Below are 16,627 nucleotides of genomic sequence, written 5' to 3' on the forward strand. Positions count from 1 at the left end.
TACAATTGCATCGTCGTGGTGCTCTATGTTTACGGACGAGGCGACCTTGGCCGTAGAAATATTTTGGATGAGTTCCCGCCTTCATTGGCGGCCAACTCCATTCTAAACGACGACCTCTGATTTGGTATCCAAGACACTAGTAAACAAACACGCCCTTGGCGTCCTCTTCTGTCTCAGGTTGCGATTATCTCTCATTCGAAATGGCAATGCGGGACCGAAATTTTGGTTCTGGTTTTGGTTCCATTCACAGTAATTACGATAGAGGATTCGCAAGTCACCCACTGTATATTTTATCATTAGCATCATCACGAGCAATCATCCTTAGTCCTAAGATCGATTATTATCGACCAACTTATCCCATCTTCCACCCAAGCTTATAAAATTTCTTCTCCATCTAGCTAATTCCTGAAGTAAGAAGTACTGTTTGTAATTTACACTTTTTTGAGTTTCGGAAATAAGTAACTGCGCGTTTGGAACCACAGCGTCAAAATCAGGAGAAATAGTAGATATTATTTATTAGAGTGTCCTGATTACATTTAATTATTTCTTTGACCTAATGATGTCTCTATGAGTCGAAACTCGCGGTAATTTTTGAAGTTTTGCCATCAAAAATTGATTGCCGATGCTGTTGAGCCATTCAGGAGTGTCTTGGAAGGTTCACCATGGATGGCTGCCGACGCTATGCGTCGAATATACCAGAGATTGTTTCTCGTCAAGAGTGATTATAATCTGATTTTGCACTTGGTGTTTGTGTTTTCGGCCAACATTGAGAGATTGTGTTACATTTTGCAATTTCTCCGTTTGAATCGGTTGCGTTGGTGACAACCTATGAAATTCATAACAACGTACGCTCATGTACTGACTGGCATTTTTTTTCTCCTTGCAGGTGGATAAGAGGGGCGGGGGTGGAGGGGGGTTGAGGGGTGGGGGGGTTGAGGGCCCCCGGGGGCCCCGCAGGATGGACCGCCTCCGACGCAGCCTCCGAGACAGCTTCCGCCGCCGAAAGGAGCCCCACGTCCCAGAGAGCTCCAAACCGCATCAGTGGCAGGCCGACGAAGCAGCCGTCAGAGCAGGAACATGCAACTTCCACGTCAAGGTACATTCACAACATCAAATCAAATGAGTGATGCTGCTGAGAAATCCTGGAGAAATTCCTCTCAACGTTTTCCATAGAATTTCCTAAACTACTCAATTGAATTTCATTACATTTGCCCTAAAATATGGAGACAATTTTTTGAGGAACTTCTACAGAATTATTCACCGTTTCTGTAGACATTCATCAGGATTTCCAAGCAGTTTCTGCGGAAACTAAGCGACAGCACCCTTAGCAGTTTCACTGAATACCTTGGCATTTTCCTGTTTGATGTCTTGCGTCAGGGTATTCATCATTGTGTTAAAATGCTGTTGCATGTGTCGCCCCGGTGGCGGTGCGTCGCAACTACTCGCACGAATATGCCTCATGGTAAATGTAAACACGTTCCACCAAGATGGCTGATCAGCTACCGAAACTCGAGACCAACAATAAAACTATCAAATTGAATGCATCTATCACCATTCAATGCATCATGTAATGGAAGTGGAAAGAGTCAGCAAACGAAATACTTATGGATGGATTTCATTAAAATCCTGGAACTTCTCTTTAGGTAGATCGATTATTTATTTGACATAAGTACTACGCATAATATTGACAGTAGAGTTAACATATGGTGGTATATATGCACCGCTCTGATAGACCACGCGTGTTGACGACAAGAAATAAGCAGGAACCTCTGGCATGTGCGGACAGTAACCGAACGTTATAACTTTAATTTTTCAAAAAGTCAAGAGACGGTATTATTTTTTCAAATCATTTGATCATTACAAGTACACGGAGAAAAATTAGTGTCCTTTGTTTATGAACTAGAGTAGGTGTTGATTACATACGAATTTTCACAATGTACATTTATCAATTTAATAAATCCTCTGTGTAGCTCGATATTAATTCTTCGTGATCATTTAATCGAATGCAATAATAAATTCCAGTCGAAATGAACAATAGTTATACACACCGTTGGAATCAGACTCGTCAGGTGACCGCGGAATTTCATTGTTGTTCGTATACATGGAAGCCGGGATTCGCTATTCTTTACACGCACACTTATTCTGAAATAAAAACTCGATTTGTCATTGAATTACACTCAAAGAAAATATAAACGGAGAGATATTGGTCTGAACTCCTTTACATAGAGTGTGGAGATAAAGATCGATTATTATTCTTTTTTAATGATCTACGATCGTTTCAAAAGAAAAACCTATAAATTTGATGATGTGGTTATTCAGCGTTCTTTTTCGTTAGTTAACTTCTAGTGTTGGGGTTATTAAATCGACGAATTTATTTTGTGGAGTTTCTCATCTTATTGTTGGTTTTTATTTCCGTGAAAACTAATTGCTAGGCCTGTACTCACGGTGAAACCCGTTTAAAAAAACTTAGAAACGTATTAAGGAATTTTAAGACTGACAATGAGACGACGGCAGAGGATCCGGTGAGACAGTTAATTTTCCATGGTGTCATAATTGAAAATAACGTAAACGAATGAACTTAGTAACATCCCACACACTGCTATTGAAACCATTGCATAGGGGCATGCCGAGGGGGATTAGATATGGCGATTTCATTGGACGTGGGAGGAATTAAAAGTTAAAATTTAACATCAATGATTTTAATAAAGGAGTGGAATTTAACTACGTGTTTTCGTTTACATCATGAATATGTCATTCCACTGATTCCACGAAGTGAAGCTTAGTAATTCTAAATTCCTCTGACTTCATCACCTCTCGCCCAATAGCGTTTGCTGAGGGACTGAAATCGGTCTTTCCTTTTAACCTTCTAAATCCAAAATGGTTCATTCACGGAGTTTGGAAGTTTATTTCAAATAACCGTGACTTTGGATCACAGAGTTACAAATTGCTCTTCTAGATCTTCATCTGTCAACATTACTGTTTCCCGATATAGACAATTACGGCGCTGAAGTCGACTTAAAGTTCAAGTGTAGCTACCGCACCACACTTAAGATTAGATTTAAGTGAAGTCACTTAAGTTAAGTCCGTAGTGTAGACAAGGCAAAAGGAGGTTATCTCCTTGGGTTGCGCCTATAAACCCCTTAGCGAGTTTTATTTTGGTAGTTAAGTTAGCCCAAATTTTTTTTAAACGTGACGTCACTTCCGAAAAGTGGGAATATTTAAGTACGCTGAGCATAAGTGGATTGGAATGTGTTCATTTTTTTCGAGTTTCCTTCTCGCCTTGAGCGAATCTTTTGTTTACCTCACGCCTTTTCATCGCACGCGATCATTCCTCGAACTCGCGTGATTTCACGCTCACTTGTTTATATAGGTAGCCTTCCGTCGTCTCGACTCCTGTGATGATGTCATGTCGACGAGGCGCGTTCATTCCAGCAAATCTCATTATTAACTTTCGATGGCGTCACGAATACTATTTGTTTTCAAATTCGTCGTATCTTTTGGATATGACCTCTAAATGTTTATGCACACACATATTTACCTCCGGAAGTCACGGCAATCAGTGATATCAGAGTGCTCCCTCTTACGGCTCCGTGAATGATCTTGACCTCGACATTCATTTTTTTCTTTTCGAGAGTATTCGTGAATTTCGTCACCCGGACACTCATGCAATTATTTTTCGTGCATTTAAAGTGAATGCATGTGATTTAGTGTGTTACTGCCAGCTTAATATGTATACCTCCTCTTTTGGGAGCTTCATAGTGCTGAAATTCTAAGATTTTTTCTCCATTTTTCCATTGCTTCGCTATGGGCAATATTTTTCCTCCCTCTTTTCTATCTGCTATCTCCAATTACATCCCATTTATTTATCCCATGGCCTTCACAGCACTGAAATCTTGAGATGCTCCAGCAGCCCTCCATGCATAAGGCCAGAAATGTGTTGAGAGCGGGGGTCTGCAAGACGTACGTCCACAAACCACCCCAATGCGAGCTGCCTCAATGGCGGAGGGTGTTACGATACCAGCCTTTTCTAAGTAAATGCTCTCGCGAAGTCCCGCCCATAGCAATTATGAAAGTCTTTTATTGCTCGAAGCGAAAAACGAATTCCCTTATCTATCGCTACGCTACGCTGAAATTTCGCGGACTTCGATTGTACCCCAAGTTCCTTGCTGATTTAGCTGTCCTCCGAGAAGTTTTAGACTTTTGATGGTTTTTAGCATTTTATTTTCGCGGTTTGATCATGGCATAGTGTCGAAGGCTAGATTAAGGGGGGTGGGAATGTGGGAACGGATAAGAGGAGTGCTTGGCGTATGGTGATGGAGTATAATCCCAAAGAGTTGTTGGGAGTTCATTCTTCGTAGCAGCGAAGGATTTCTCGAACCGGGGAAGGCATGATTTTAAAACAGAAAGGAGAGGGGTTAGTTTAAGGTCTTTCCTGATGTTTTTGTTCGACATGAACCAAGGTGCTCCGACAATTCTTCTGACGATGACGTTTTCTGCTGTCGATTTCTCAAGCTACTTATCTAATTGTAAGCCCACCGCGCAGCCCCCGCCGAGTGTACAGTCATGTTTGGGTCGGATCATCCGAATTTCGATTGTCATCTGTTTGAAATTAGTGGGCCTGTTTTTTTGCTTGTGATGAAGGGTGTTCCATTTAAATTTTCTGATATTTCATTACTTGGGCTGGAAATCGTCATCCCCTACTTTCATTTGGACTGCGGCCTACGCGAAGCGCGGGAAATACACTTATTCCAGTGGTAGATATTCTTATGGCAGACCTTAATAGAGTCCAGCTTTCATATATTGTCACGCACCTCATTCCATATAGCAGTTCAAATACATTTAAAATGTTCAGGCGCTAGGGTGAAAAATAATAATCATTTAAGATGGAATTTAACGCAATTATTACTAGAAAAATAATCACATACATTTGCACGGTGTATTCCATGGGACACATTTCTTTCATTTAAAATAGCAATGCAATAGAGATATCACTAGTTGTATTCAGGCAGGTTATTAGGCCATCGTTACTAAAAATTTTGCTAGTTGATATGTTTTGAACTCTAACTGAAACTTCGCACTGCTAATTTATCGGATAATAAAATCATGTAAAACTCCTCATATGCCATGCAATAGGGATTTCTTGATAAAAAATTTTCTTAATTTTAAATTTACAATAAAACATGGTAAAATCTGTTAATTAGATTACAAACACCTTATAAATATTTAAAATATAAGTCCTTCTGAGTCAACGGCTTGTCATGAGGTACTTGTATTGACAAAATAGTTAGGGAGACGGAAATGCATTGTAAATTGGACATTATAATTGTTATCTACAAATATTGCCCGGAAATTGCGCATCCGGCCATCTTGTAAAGGACCGCTAGAATTGCGTGCCATTCAAATACAGTTTTGAACCTTACTTTCTCGGCTCTTATATTTCCAATGGCATTGTGAGTTGGAAGATAAATCACGTGCATCCCAAACAAATGACACATATTGCACTCTACATTTTAAGCTAATTTTGCTATTTAATTTTCCTATTTAGTATAGTACATGGGATTCGCCCTTGTTTTTGAGGTCCCGGGCGCGCTTCCGCCTGCTTTCAACTGCTCCTATAGTGCATAGCGACCAGCTTTCAATTGTTTTCACTCCAGTGTTTATCCATCATTTTCGTGTGGAGTTGTAGGCGTCAGAGCTCTCTGACTCGATCAGCTGGTCGCTGCTTGGACAATCGATTGCGGAAGTGCGCTGGGCCCCTTTGACCCTTAATCTTCTTCTTTGCGGTCATTTGACCCTCGAATCATTCCTCCAGTGCACATCAATCGACGAAGTCTTTCTCTCCTTGGGGTCATTTGGTGACCTTCTCGTCTCGTTTCTCGGTCAATCGTTTTCCGGGTGCCCATTCCACTTGTGACTGTGGAATGCATCCACGTGATTCGATTGATCGCCGAAAATCAATTTTGAAATTTATGAAAAATAAAACTTCTCGGTGAAAAGAATTTAGGTTTACTTTCGTTCCGTTTAAAATACAGCATATAACAACGGAACCATGAATGTGCTCGCAGTTGGTTTTGAATTCGGTTCATTGAAAATAGTTTAAATCGAATATTAATTTCTTTCTGACGTGAATTCTCTTGGTTAAGAATATTCGTGGAGTTGCCAAGATGATAATGTAATTATGGTTCCGTTTCCCGTGTATTTGTTACGATATAGTCGGTATTTATCGTACTCACAGCAGTATTGTTAGTCCGAACACGTCGCATGATTAATGGATAGTCATACCGGAGAGGAGTGCTGTCCTCGGTCACACTGTATTACATTCTGCGAAGAGGGCGGCGTGACATATTCCAAGTCTAGGGTCCATGGGCGTAACCAGCAAGAGGGAGGCTAGGGATTCCTCAAATTATAAATAAAATATTAAAATGAGCTCCTACGGAAAGCTTAAAAATATTTTGAGGAGGCAGAGCAATTGTTTGGGCAGCACATCAGAGGAAAACGGATGCAGCAGTAAGGACAAAAAGAAGAGAATAGGGTGGTTTCCTATTATTTTTTTATTGCCTAAATCGAAAGATTATTACTCCTGGAGTACGTATTTCGCGCTTTTAGATTTTTAAATGACGATATCTATTTTTCGCGATTAAATGAAAAGTGAAAATTTTCAAGCGCGCAAAAAAGCGACGCGTTAGTAGGAAAGTCCGTGCGACGCATTTCTGGTTCCCCCTCTCTCCTTATGAAGTGACCTTGATCGAGGCTCTGAGCGCTGATAGGACGCAGGATGCTAGCGGATAGCTGAGTACCTTGCTGAATGGTAGCGCTTGGCTTAAAAAAGGTTTATTAATACCTTATCAAACGAAGAAAACATTCCGACCTTAGCCAGTTATAATAGGTGATTATTAAGACATGTTTCCCTGAGCTCTGTGCCTCATGCATGCATTGGTAACCTCAGACGATGTATAACTCCTATCCTCTCGTATAGAAACTAGGTCCCTGTGACGTCACGCGGAGTGGAATCGCATGGGCGCCAATCTGGCCTTTTTCAAATGAGGATAAAATTTGACCCTTGCCATTCGTCTAAACCGGTATTTCTAAAACCAAATAATTTGTGTATTATGAATACACTAATGGTGGGTAACGAATCGCAATCAATGCCTATCGTTTTCTTTGATGAAGGAAACTACCCTATTGCATTAGCGAAGGAGGCGTTCATGAACAGGAAGGATCAAATGAGAGGATCGCTATGTAAGAGTGTAAAGAAAAGGTTAGTGAAGAGTTTGATCTGAAGTGTAGCCCTCTACGGTGCGGAAACGTGACACTGAGGAAAGAAGACGAGAGAAGATTGGAGGCATTCTAGATCTGGGTATGGAGAAGAATGGAGAGGGTGGGATGGACGGAGAGGAAAAGGAACGACGAAGTGCTGGATATGGTTGGCGAGGAGAGGCAGCTTTTAGATGAGATACGGAGGAGACGAAGGTATGAATGGAGCGAGTACTAAGCGGGGAGGGGATGTTGAACACAGTTTTAGATTAGGGTAGAGGGTTGGGTAAACGAGGGAGGGGAAGGAAAAGAAAAGGGTATTTAGATAGATTGAAAGGGAGTAGGTCTTATTGTGAATTGAAGAGGTAAGTGCTTGAAAGGAGGGGAGATTGCCAGGATACTGTCGTTGATACTCCAATATGTAGAACACTTGCATAGTGATAACGATGACGGGACGAAACCAAGCTTATGGGGGAGGGGGATAGCAGTCAGTCCCCCTGCGCATCAACGCAATGATCAGTTGTTCGCCTGACTCGCGTCGCTTCATCGGTTATTTTAAGTTTTAGTGGGTTGGTTGTTGCCTCCTGGAATGGTGTAAAAAAATCCGAGAAGAATCACCCATCGAAAATATTAATAGGAAAATCAGGACTGGATGGAAACGAAAGTTTTCAACGAGTTTTACTCTAAACCCGAGAAAAATGATATTAATAAAAGGAAAGACTTATTGGTATAATTTATGTAACTTGAATAAAATTTATTTTTTCACACTAATAATTTTAATAACAAATGAAGCATTGCTAAAATTATTTTTAATTTTCTTAAATTTTTGGTTTCATTTAGCCGTGCTGAAACTTGACTGCCTGAACGACCATATCTCCTTCTCTTCCTCCTTAATTTCGAATTTGGATTGCCCCCGCGGGAAGTAAACGATGTCATTGCCATTTTAGCGGTGCGATTCGCGATCGCAAGAGAGCAATGGGTGAAATTCGATGGGAAACAAAACCTAGAGGGAAATTAAACCGTCTTCTCGAGGGAATGGCTGCAAGGGAGGATGGAAGACTCCTTCAAGTTCGGAGAAGCAAACAAAACGATTGACTTCGGACGAATTCAAGATGAGGAGGGTAAGAACGATTAAGATTGACACATTGTTGCGTCATATTCCACCAAAGCACTCCACGGCCGACTCCTCCACCGCAATGAACGGATGACCATCGAGAAAACGATTTTGGAAAACGGAATATCCGCAGCGCCGAAATCAGTGCAGGTCGAACCATTCCTTCTCAATATTTTCAATGTAGTACATACTCGGGAGGAATAGGATTGAAAAGCTATGAATTTGATAAATCATAGAATTCCACACGATCAGGAAAATAAATTCGGATTAGCAGCCGTAATCAGATATAATTTTCCCCTGTAATTCGGATAGCTCTGCCATCAGCGACGAAAATGGTGAATTTTGAACTTCATTAAAATGTGCGGTGAGTGACAAAATGTGTAGATGGCGAAATTCTCTCTTGCTTTCGTTCGTTGGGGCGCTCTTGCTCCTCTTGAAAACTCCTCTTGAAAACTCCTCTTGAAAACTCCTCTTGAAAACTCCTCTTGAAAACTCCTCTTGAAAACTCCTCTTGAAAACTCCTCTTGAAAACTCCTCTTGAAAACTCCTCTTGAAAACTCCTCTTGAAAACTCCTCTTGAAAACTCCTCTTGAAAACTCCTCTTGAAAAGGACAGCGGCTTTTTCTCGTCACTATCCCACTTCTTGCAATTTGTGTTTGCCATTTGTAATTTAGGGATCGTTTTTATCGGTGATATCACCTAACTTACTTAAATTGAATCCTAGGAACGCCAAACATTTCTTGGCTTCCTGTCAACGTGTGGGATAATGGCTGCCACAATGACTTTGGTGTCGTTAACAAGCTTCTGTGCGATGTTCAAATTCCTCATCACCATCGTTTTTTTGACCCCGAAATGTCCCCAAAAAGTTGAGGCAAATAGGTATTTGGAAAACTCTTATAGATGGAAAATTTAGTATTCTGACAATTTTTCCTGGGTTGCAGACGATGCCGTATCACATCTCCTTCACACCAAACATTTGTATGCATCCAGTGCCGCAGCAAGGATGGGGGTTTGCGGGTTAAACCCCCCCCCCCAGAGCTCAGAGAATTTTTGTGTAAAAATACTTCAGTGTGATAAATTTAGTGTCTAATATTAAGGGGGGACGGATGACTCACAACCAAAGCATCAAACTATTCACACAGTCGTAAAACTCTCCATTTTGGACCATTTATCTTAAAAGAATTTCAGGGGGAGGGCCCCCACCCTGGCGGCTATTCCATACCCCTCAGACCCCAAAGCATTACGAGTTGAGCCTAAAACCCTCCTAGCCTTAATTCCTGGTTGCGCTCCGGTATGAATCAGTGTGTGAGTCAGTGGTTGGAAGTGGGTTTTATAGCAGGGGTTTTACATGGGATTAGAGTCTCCATGATGGCCAAAGTTTTGTGAGAATACTATTTCACTAGAACACAGTGGCGGATACAGATGGGGGCGCAGGGGGCGCGCGCTCCCCCTTTGCGGGGCCACCCGTATTGCCAAACATAGCAGAACCATAATTTTAACTTTTTTATATCATAAGATGGCATTGTCTTGAATGTGTGTTAAATCACTTTAGTTAAAATTTCTGAAGCTCTGCATGTGACTTGATTATTTTTTATTGCGATAAAAGTAAAGGTAACTCAAGATGTCTTTTGCGCCCCCCCCCTTGAATTTTCTCTGTATCCGCCACTGCTATAACAGTATTTCGTCATCTCGATGATGATGTTAACCAGATGATGTGCCACGTCAAAATTAAGGTCGTACTTTAGTAAATTTATGTGGAACTACAAAGTTTTTTACTTTTCAGCTTATATCATTGTTTCCATTCTATAATGACAAGTAAATTTTTAACAATGTTCTTATTGGATACCTAACGATGTTAGATGAATATTCCAACGAAATGTTGGGCGAGAAGGAGAATCTGACCCGGTGTAAAACCAAGGTCGTCTCCACCAAATTTTGGGCGAATGAATCAGTGGGGAGAAGTTGCTCAATGTGCGTAAGAGGTTGAGGAATGGTGTGTTCCGGTTCACCTTTATTGTTAAGGCCATTGACCTATCGTGAAAAGTATTTAGCAATAGTGGGAAAGAATTGACAAATTGTTATCAGGAAATCAATGACAATTGCACTGCCTAATTTGTAATCAATTTGAATTACAAAATAATCCTTGAAAAAGTAATCAGTAGGACTACAATTACTTTTAATTTTGCTCCTGTAAATGATGCAATCACTGTGAATATTTTCTCAAACTGTGAGACTTGCATGGAAATCAGCATTTTCATTATAATTTAATGTCATTCCATCACATAATAATTTAAGTGTTTCATTGGGTCACTTTAGGCATTAATTAATATGTTCCAATCCGAATTCACTCCTGTGTATGAGGTAATGGCAGATGAATCAGCCTTTCAATCGACCTGCATGCAATTCTAATTTTCTCTTCTGAACACTAAAATATAATGGTTACTCGCGTGAGCTTTTGAGATTGGATTACAAATGGAAATTACTTTCTCAAAAATGTATCGATTTCAAGTAAATATTACTAGATTTGTAATCGTTAACAGTAATCTGATTACTTTTACTTCATTACGTCACACAAGTGGTATTTAGTTACCATGTTGGAAGGTGTTGACAATAGCATTTCTAACGGGTGTTATTGTTTTGTTTTTCCTCTCTTTGCAGTATCTTGGGTGTGTGGAGGTTTTCGAGTCGAGGGGTATGCAGGTGTGCGAGGAAGCTTTGAAAGTATTAAGGGTGAGTACTCCAAGCGCCTACTCTTTATACTTGTTATTGCATTTATCATTCTTTGTGTGCAAAAGTATTTCTTTTTATAACGTTTTTCTTTTGTCAAGTTTAAGAGCTCAGTCAAAGTCAAATGCTAGCCTTTGCATTTTTATTGTCCCTGATTCCGCTGAACTTTCGTAGCAAAATAGAGCAACACACACCAAGTGTTATTAGATTTAGTATGTGAAATGATCTTTTTGCTAAACATTTACTTATTATTATTTTTATTTCAATTTTGATATTTGTATGGAATAAGATTCTGCATGACCACTTATTACATAATTGTAGACTTTTTCTTGGAATTTGGGTCTCTTTTTTCATTAATTAAAATAACTGATAAAAAGCCAATGTTTCAATTAATGGTAATGTCAGGCCAAATTAAATTTCTGAAATGTTGGCTCAGAGTTTTTTATATAAAAATAAGAGAAGTACACTATTCTCCAAGGTATACGAATATATTATGGTGTCACTAGATATGTGACTTATTGTTAAGCAAACAAATGTTATATTTGTTTCCATGGTTGTAATGTAAATGTAAAAAAATAATATTGTTGTACATTAATTGTGTCAATTACGATATGACGGACGTGGTTTCAATTTGGTCCTTTTTAATCATATTTCATACTAATTATAGACGTATTCACATATGTGGCATGCTGTTTTAATGTGTTGTGTTTCTTGAGTGTTTTTCTTTGTGATTTTCTGTTGGCATATTAGCCCTTCTGGAAATTTTTACTACTAAGTTTACTACTTAAATAAAAAAAAAAAACTTGAGCCAGGTGTGTTTGTTTAAATCATTTGTTTACAAGTCTCAACAAACTTTCAAAAATAAGTATGGGAAATATAGTGGTTGATAAAATTATATCTATTTTTTTCAGAATTCAAGGAGAAGGCCTGTGAAAGCCATTCTGTATGTCTCAGGCGATGGACTCAGGGTTGTGGAAGATGAGACCAAGGTAGGAGAAATTTTTCCATTATTATTTATTACATTAAAATAATTTTGTGGGACTTATGTGCAAGGCTTTTTGTTGAGGCTAAATCGTTGGTGTATAGAGCTGCTATTCCTCTTCATTAATCAAATTCTTCTTCTCCCATCAGATGCTCCATGTATTTCATCCGGGGCCCACCTAACTCTGCACTAATTCCCTTCCAAGATAATTTTCAATATTCTATATATATATATTTCTGACTTCAGTACTCTTCAATCTGCAGGGTCTCATAGTGGATCAAACGATAGAGAAGGTCTCCTTCTGTGCTCCTGATCGCAACCATGAGAAAGGCTTCTCGTACATCTGTCGGGACGGCACCACTCGTCGCTGGATGTGCCATGGGTTTCTGGCATTGAAGGAATCTGTGAGTATTTGTCAGCCTTCACAATTCTAGAGAAATAATTCTGGATCACTCTTCTCATTCGATGATCTTCCCTTCCTGTGGGAACATCTCAAAAGATACCTCTTGTCGCTGTGAGGTTTATTTGTGACTGTGTGAGATTTATTTATTTATCAAAGTCAACGAGCGTATATTCTCGTTTACTAATCATACAACAGCTTGAATTCAACTTAAGCATAAAAATAACCAAAGTTTGAAATAATTATTATAATCACATAACTACTAATGGTAGACAAAGTGAATGAAACCTTAAACCCTCCTCCTTACTAGCAGAGACTATGAATGTTGTCCTCGCAGTTGAATGACGTGTTTTTAATTTGGCGCAGAAGGCGAATAGAAATTGTTAGTAGGTAATAGTTTTTTGTTCAAACTCCTCCTTGTTTCATCCAATTGAATTATATAAATCTTAAAATCAGTCCCCCTAAGTATCATTACCCCCCTTCGCTATTGCTAGGTGATCAGCCTATTTGATCCACAACTCCACAGTAAGAATAAGGGTTTTTAGGTTGGTCATATGAGAAAACTTTTTGTATGAGTCATATACACATAAATGACTTTTAAGTTGGAAAATATTTTGAAATAATGTTGTTGGGCCTCGAATCAGCAACATTTGTAACTGGATTTAAGTATGGCAACCACTAGCGTAGTTATGCTACGGGAGCAATGACAATCAGAAGGCTGTTTTACGATTGTCTTTCTTTCTTTTGCGCTTGCAATTGCTGTGCAATGTGATTGGTTTGCCGCAAGCAATGCATGTGTTTTTCTTTGCGTCTGCTCGCAGGGGGAGAGGCTGAGTCATGCCGTTGGATGTGCCTTTGCTGCGTGCCTCGAGCGCAAGCAGAAGCGAGACAAGGAGTGCGGCGTGACGATGACGTTCGACCACAAGAACTCCACCTTCACTCGCACGGGCAGCTTTCGGCAAGCGTCCATCACCGAGAGGTTGCAGGATCCACAAGATTTCAAACCCACTGGTGTGTACCCTATGATCCATTATATAATGAATGGGTGTGACTCAGTCTATGCACATGTCGGATGAAGTGAATATTTTTTTCATGTGTTTTCAGCCATCATTCCATCGTTAAGCCACCGTCATGTGTTTGTTTTCTTATCTCTTTGTTTTATCCTCTATTTGTATTTATATTTGGATATTCACTCGTGGTGACCTGTAAATTTATGAATTTGATATATTTGTGATCAGAATACTTGATTTTTTGTTGCTTGGATCAGTTTTCCCATTGCATCTCCAGCATTCTTCTTCCATGGCGTAGGGAACCATGCCCAGAGCCATCTGTTGGCCTACAAGTTGAGCTACATCTGTTGGGAAATTGGTTGCATTGCTTATATGCATAAAAATTCATGTGAAAGCAGAATCTTCATGGCTTGATTCCCGGTCAGAGTGAATTTTTTTCCAAAATTAGACCATTGACAGATTATCTTTAAATTTACAGCATGTTGGGTGGATGCCCAGACATTGGTTTAAAGTGTTTGGTAAATCGAGGACATTTGTCAGCCCAAGTGATTTCTTAGTGGATGGCCACTACTTACTCTATGAAATCAATGTAATTTCTCCTATTCATATTTGAATTTGTTCTTCACAGGTGGAGAAATTATCCCACAGTCGAAGCCAACAGTCCACAATCCGTTTGCCATTGAACGTCCGCATGCCACTCCAACAATGCTCCAGAGGCAGGGGTCCTTCCGGGGCTTCCAGCAGTTGAACCATGCATCACCCTTCAAACGACAGCTGTCGCTGCGCATCTCCGACCTCCCCTCGACCCTCGAGAGGCAGCGATCGCTCAGCCTAGAAGGCAATGACCTCCGAGCCCCCATCAAAGCACCTGGTGAGTAAACTGCCATCACGCGTCATCATCTCCCCTGGAAAACAAACTCCCTACATTCATTTTATTTCCCAAACTACCAAATACAAGTAGTGCACAGTAATATGTATCACTTAAAACATACCGGATTAGGGAGTTACCTATTATGATGTAAGCAAATTCAAGTAAAATGCATTTCATAATTCTATGTACAATCATAATCTTGGCATTATATTACACATGTTTATTACTTTCCCCACTTATATACATTTATGATGATTTTCCATTTATATATTTACTATCTGTCATTCTAAATTTCTGTACCATTAAATATTTTTCAATTTGTCAGGTTAGACTTTCTCTTGTATCTTCAGTAGTGAAATTCTAAAAAATAGCATCTCAGGTTATCCAATAATTAGTGTCATCACTGTTTTAGGACAGAGTGACTACCATCTTTCTTCTGGAATAAAATCACCGTCTTAATGGTGAAAGTTATTAGCCTCTAGAGCAATAGTCCATGTGATTCCACTGTCTTTTCCTTCAGAGCTATGAAAGCAGTCAATTATCTGTACATAAGAGCACATTTTTGACCATTTCTAACCCCCAATGTTGACAAAATTAAATATTTGTGAAACTCACTTTCATTCCAATCAACTGTGGCAGTGTATTCGCCATTTCCTTCAATACACCTTCATTTCACAATTTCATTACGCATATTCACTACTCTTGGTTTTTTTCCTGTTTATACTATCAGATTATGTCATAAACAACTTTCTGCATACCACTATAAAATTGGTTTAGTGTTATTTTCTTGCAACGAGAGCAAAACCTTGAAATTATCCACTTGAAAACCATTTTGAAATGAGCAAAGAAAGCCTGGGCAATATTGAAAATTGAATTGAACAATCTTTTATTGCCAATTTTCAAAACTCCATGTCAGCTTACCAACCAATCAAATAATTGTCACATTTCATGGAACAGTAATCCTCTGCTTAATGAATGGTTTGACTAACAGTGGATCCAGAATGGATTAGTAAAGCGAGGGTCTGATGAATAGCAATACATAACCCAGGCCTAAGCATATCTAAAATCTTGAAATTTTTGTTTACCCTTTATTGCCAATGAGCTGGGAATTTTCTGTGAGCAACTTTTGACGCCTCCATTATCAAGTTAACTATTCATTGTTATCTTGAAGAGATTCCACATATCCTATAGTCCAAGTTGTCATCTTTGTTTTTAAACCTGCTTGACCCACTCTGGTGCAATATGCTGTGGTGGCAGTCATCCTTTGTAGTGGTATTTGGCCACGAATTTAATAATAGCAAAACACTAACGATTGAAGGTGTGGATTCACTAATATGTTGGAGCTCTGGGGAACTGCTTGTTTTTTGTGTTTCTCTACTAATCAATGGGTGCGACTCTGGGGATGGATTCAACTGAAAGCATTTACTTGTTTGCGATTTAAATTTTTCCTGATGAATAATATTTAGAAATTCTGATTGGACTCTGCTTCAGGTCACTTACCGCCGACATTTTAGAAACTTACTACATGCCATGAAACTTCAATCATGATACTGTCTTTCATCTGAGTAAAACTTCAAGTAAATTACATAAAACAGATGAGGAAAGAACAGACAGTAATTTGATGACGAATTACGAGCATCAGCCAATCATATGATGCATACACTTAATTGCTGAGCCCGACCAATTCAATTCAGTGTGAAACTTGGCACTACATAGAGAAGGGAAACAAGTAATTTTCCGAAATGTTGGCAGAAGTGAAACCAACAGCCTGATGCAGAAACGGAGTGGAATTTTCATAATCAAATTTACCAATAATAACTTTTGTCTTTGATTTTATCATGGGTTGGCACTCAACACAGAGCCTTTGAAATACATATGTTAGCATCAGATTAACAATGAATTAATTCCATTTGCAAGACATTTTCTTGTATTTTTTGTCCCTTTGGAATAAAAAAAGGAACTTATCGAGCCATGTTCTTTGGTTCTGTATTATTTGACTCATGATTTTAAAATTTTAGGAACGATTCTTTCGCAAAATGATACTGATCATATAGGTTATAGCGCCATCTTTTATTAGTGACATATCATGGAATTTGCTGTGTTACTCCATGGATTACATTCTAAGTGTTGTCATTATTACTTTTCATCTTAATAATATGACACTTTCTTAAACAGGAAGGCATTGTATTTGTTGAGGAAAAGCAGTGGCATAGGCAGGAATTTCATTTGAGGGTTGTTGGTCCAAAAGCAGGGGGAAAATTTTTGAAAA

At 39.2% G+C, this 16,627-nt stretch overlaps 1 protein-coding gene across 3 annotated transcripts in view; it reads left to right on the forward strand.

Moving 5' to 3' along the window:
• Window positions 1–932: 932 nt before the first annotated feature.
• LOC124156992 (protein numb homolog) overlaps window positions 933–16,627 on the forward strand; it is a 39,095-nt gene continuing 23,400 nt past the window's right edge. For all 3 annotated transcript variants that reach the window (XM_046531440.1, XM_046531441.1, XM_046531442.1), the window contains exons 1-6: window positions 933–1,096; window positions 11,027–11,098; window positions 12,007–12,084; window positions 12,341–12,481; window positions 13,299–13,488; window positions 14,116–14,358. In XM_046531440.1, coding sequence (XP_046387396.1) covers window positions 959–1,096; window positions 11,027–11,098; window positions 12,007–12,084; window positions 12,341–12,481; window positions 13,299–13,488; window positions 14,116–14,358 — 862 coding nt within the window. In that variant the 5' untranslated portion in view covers window positions 933–958. The remainder of the gene's footprint in view (window positions 1,097–11,026; window positions 11,099–12,006; window positions 12,085–12,340; window positions 12,482–13,298; window positions 13,489–14,115; window positions 14,359–16,627) is intronic.

This window comes from Ischnura elegans, chromosome 4, assembly GCF_921293095.1.
Source record: "Ischnura elegans chromosome 4, ioIscEleg1.1, whole genome shotgun sequence".
NCBI lineage: Eukaryota > Metazoa > Arthropoda > Insecta > Odonata > Coenagrionidae > Ischnura > Ischnura elegans.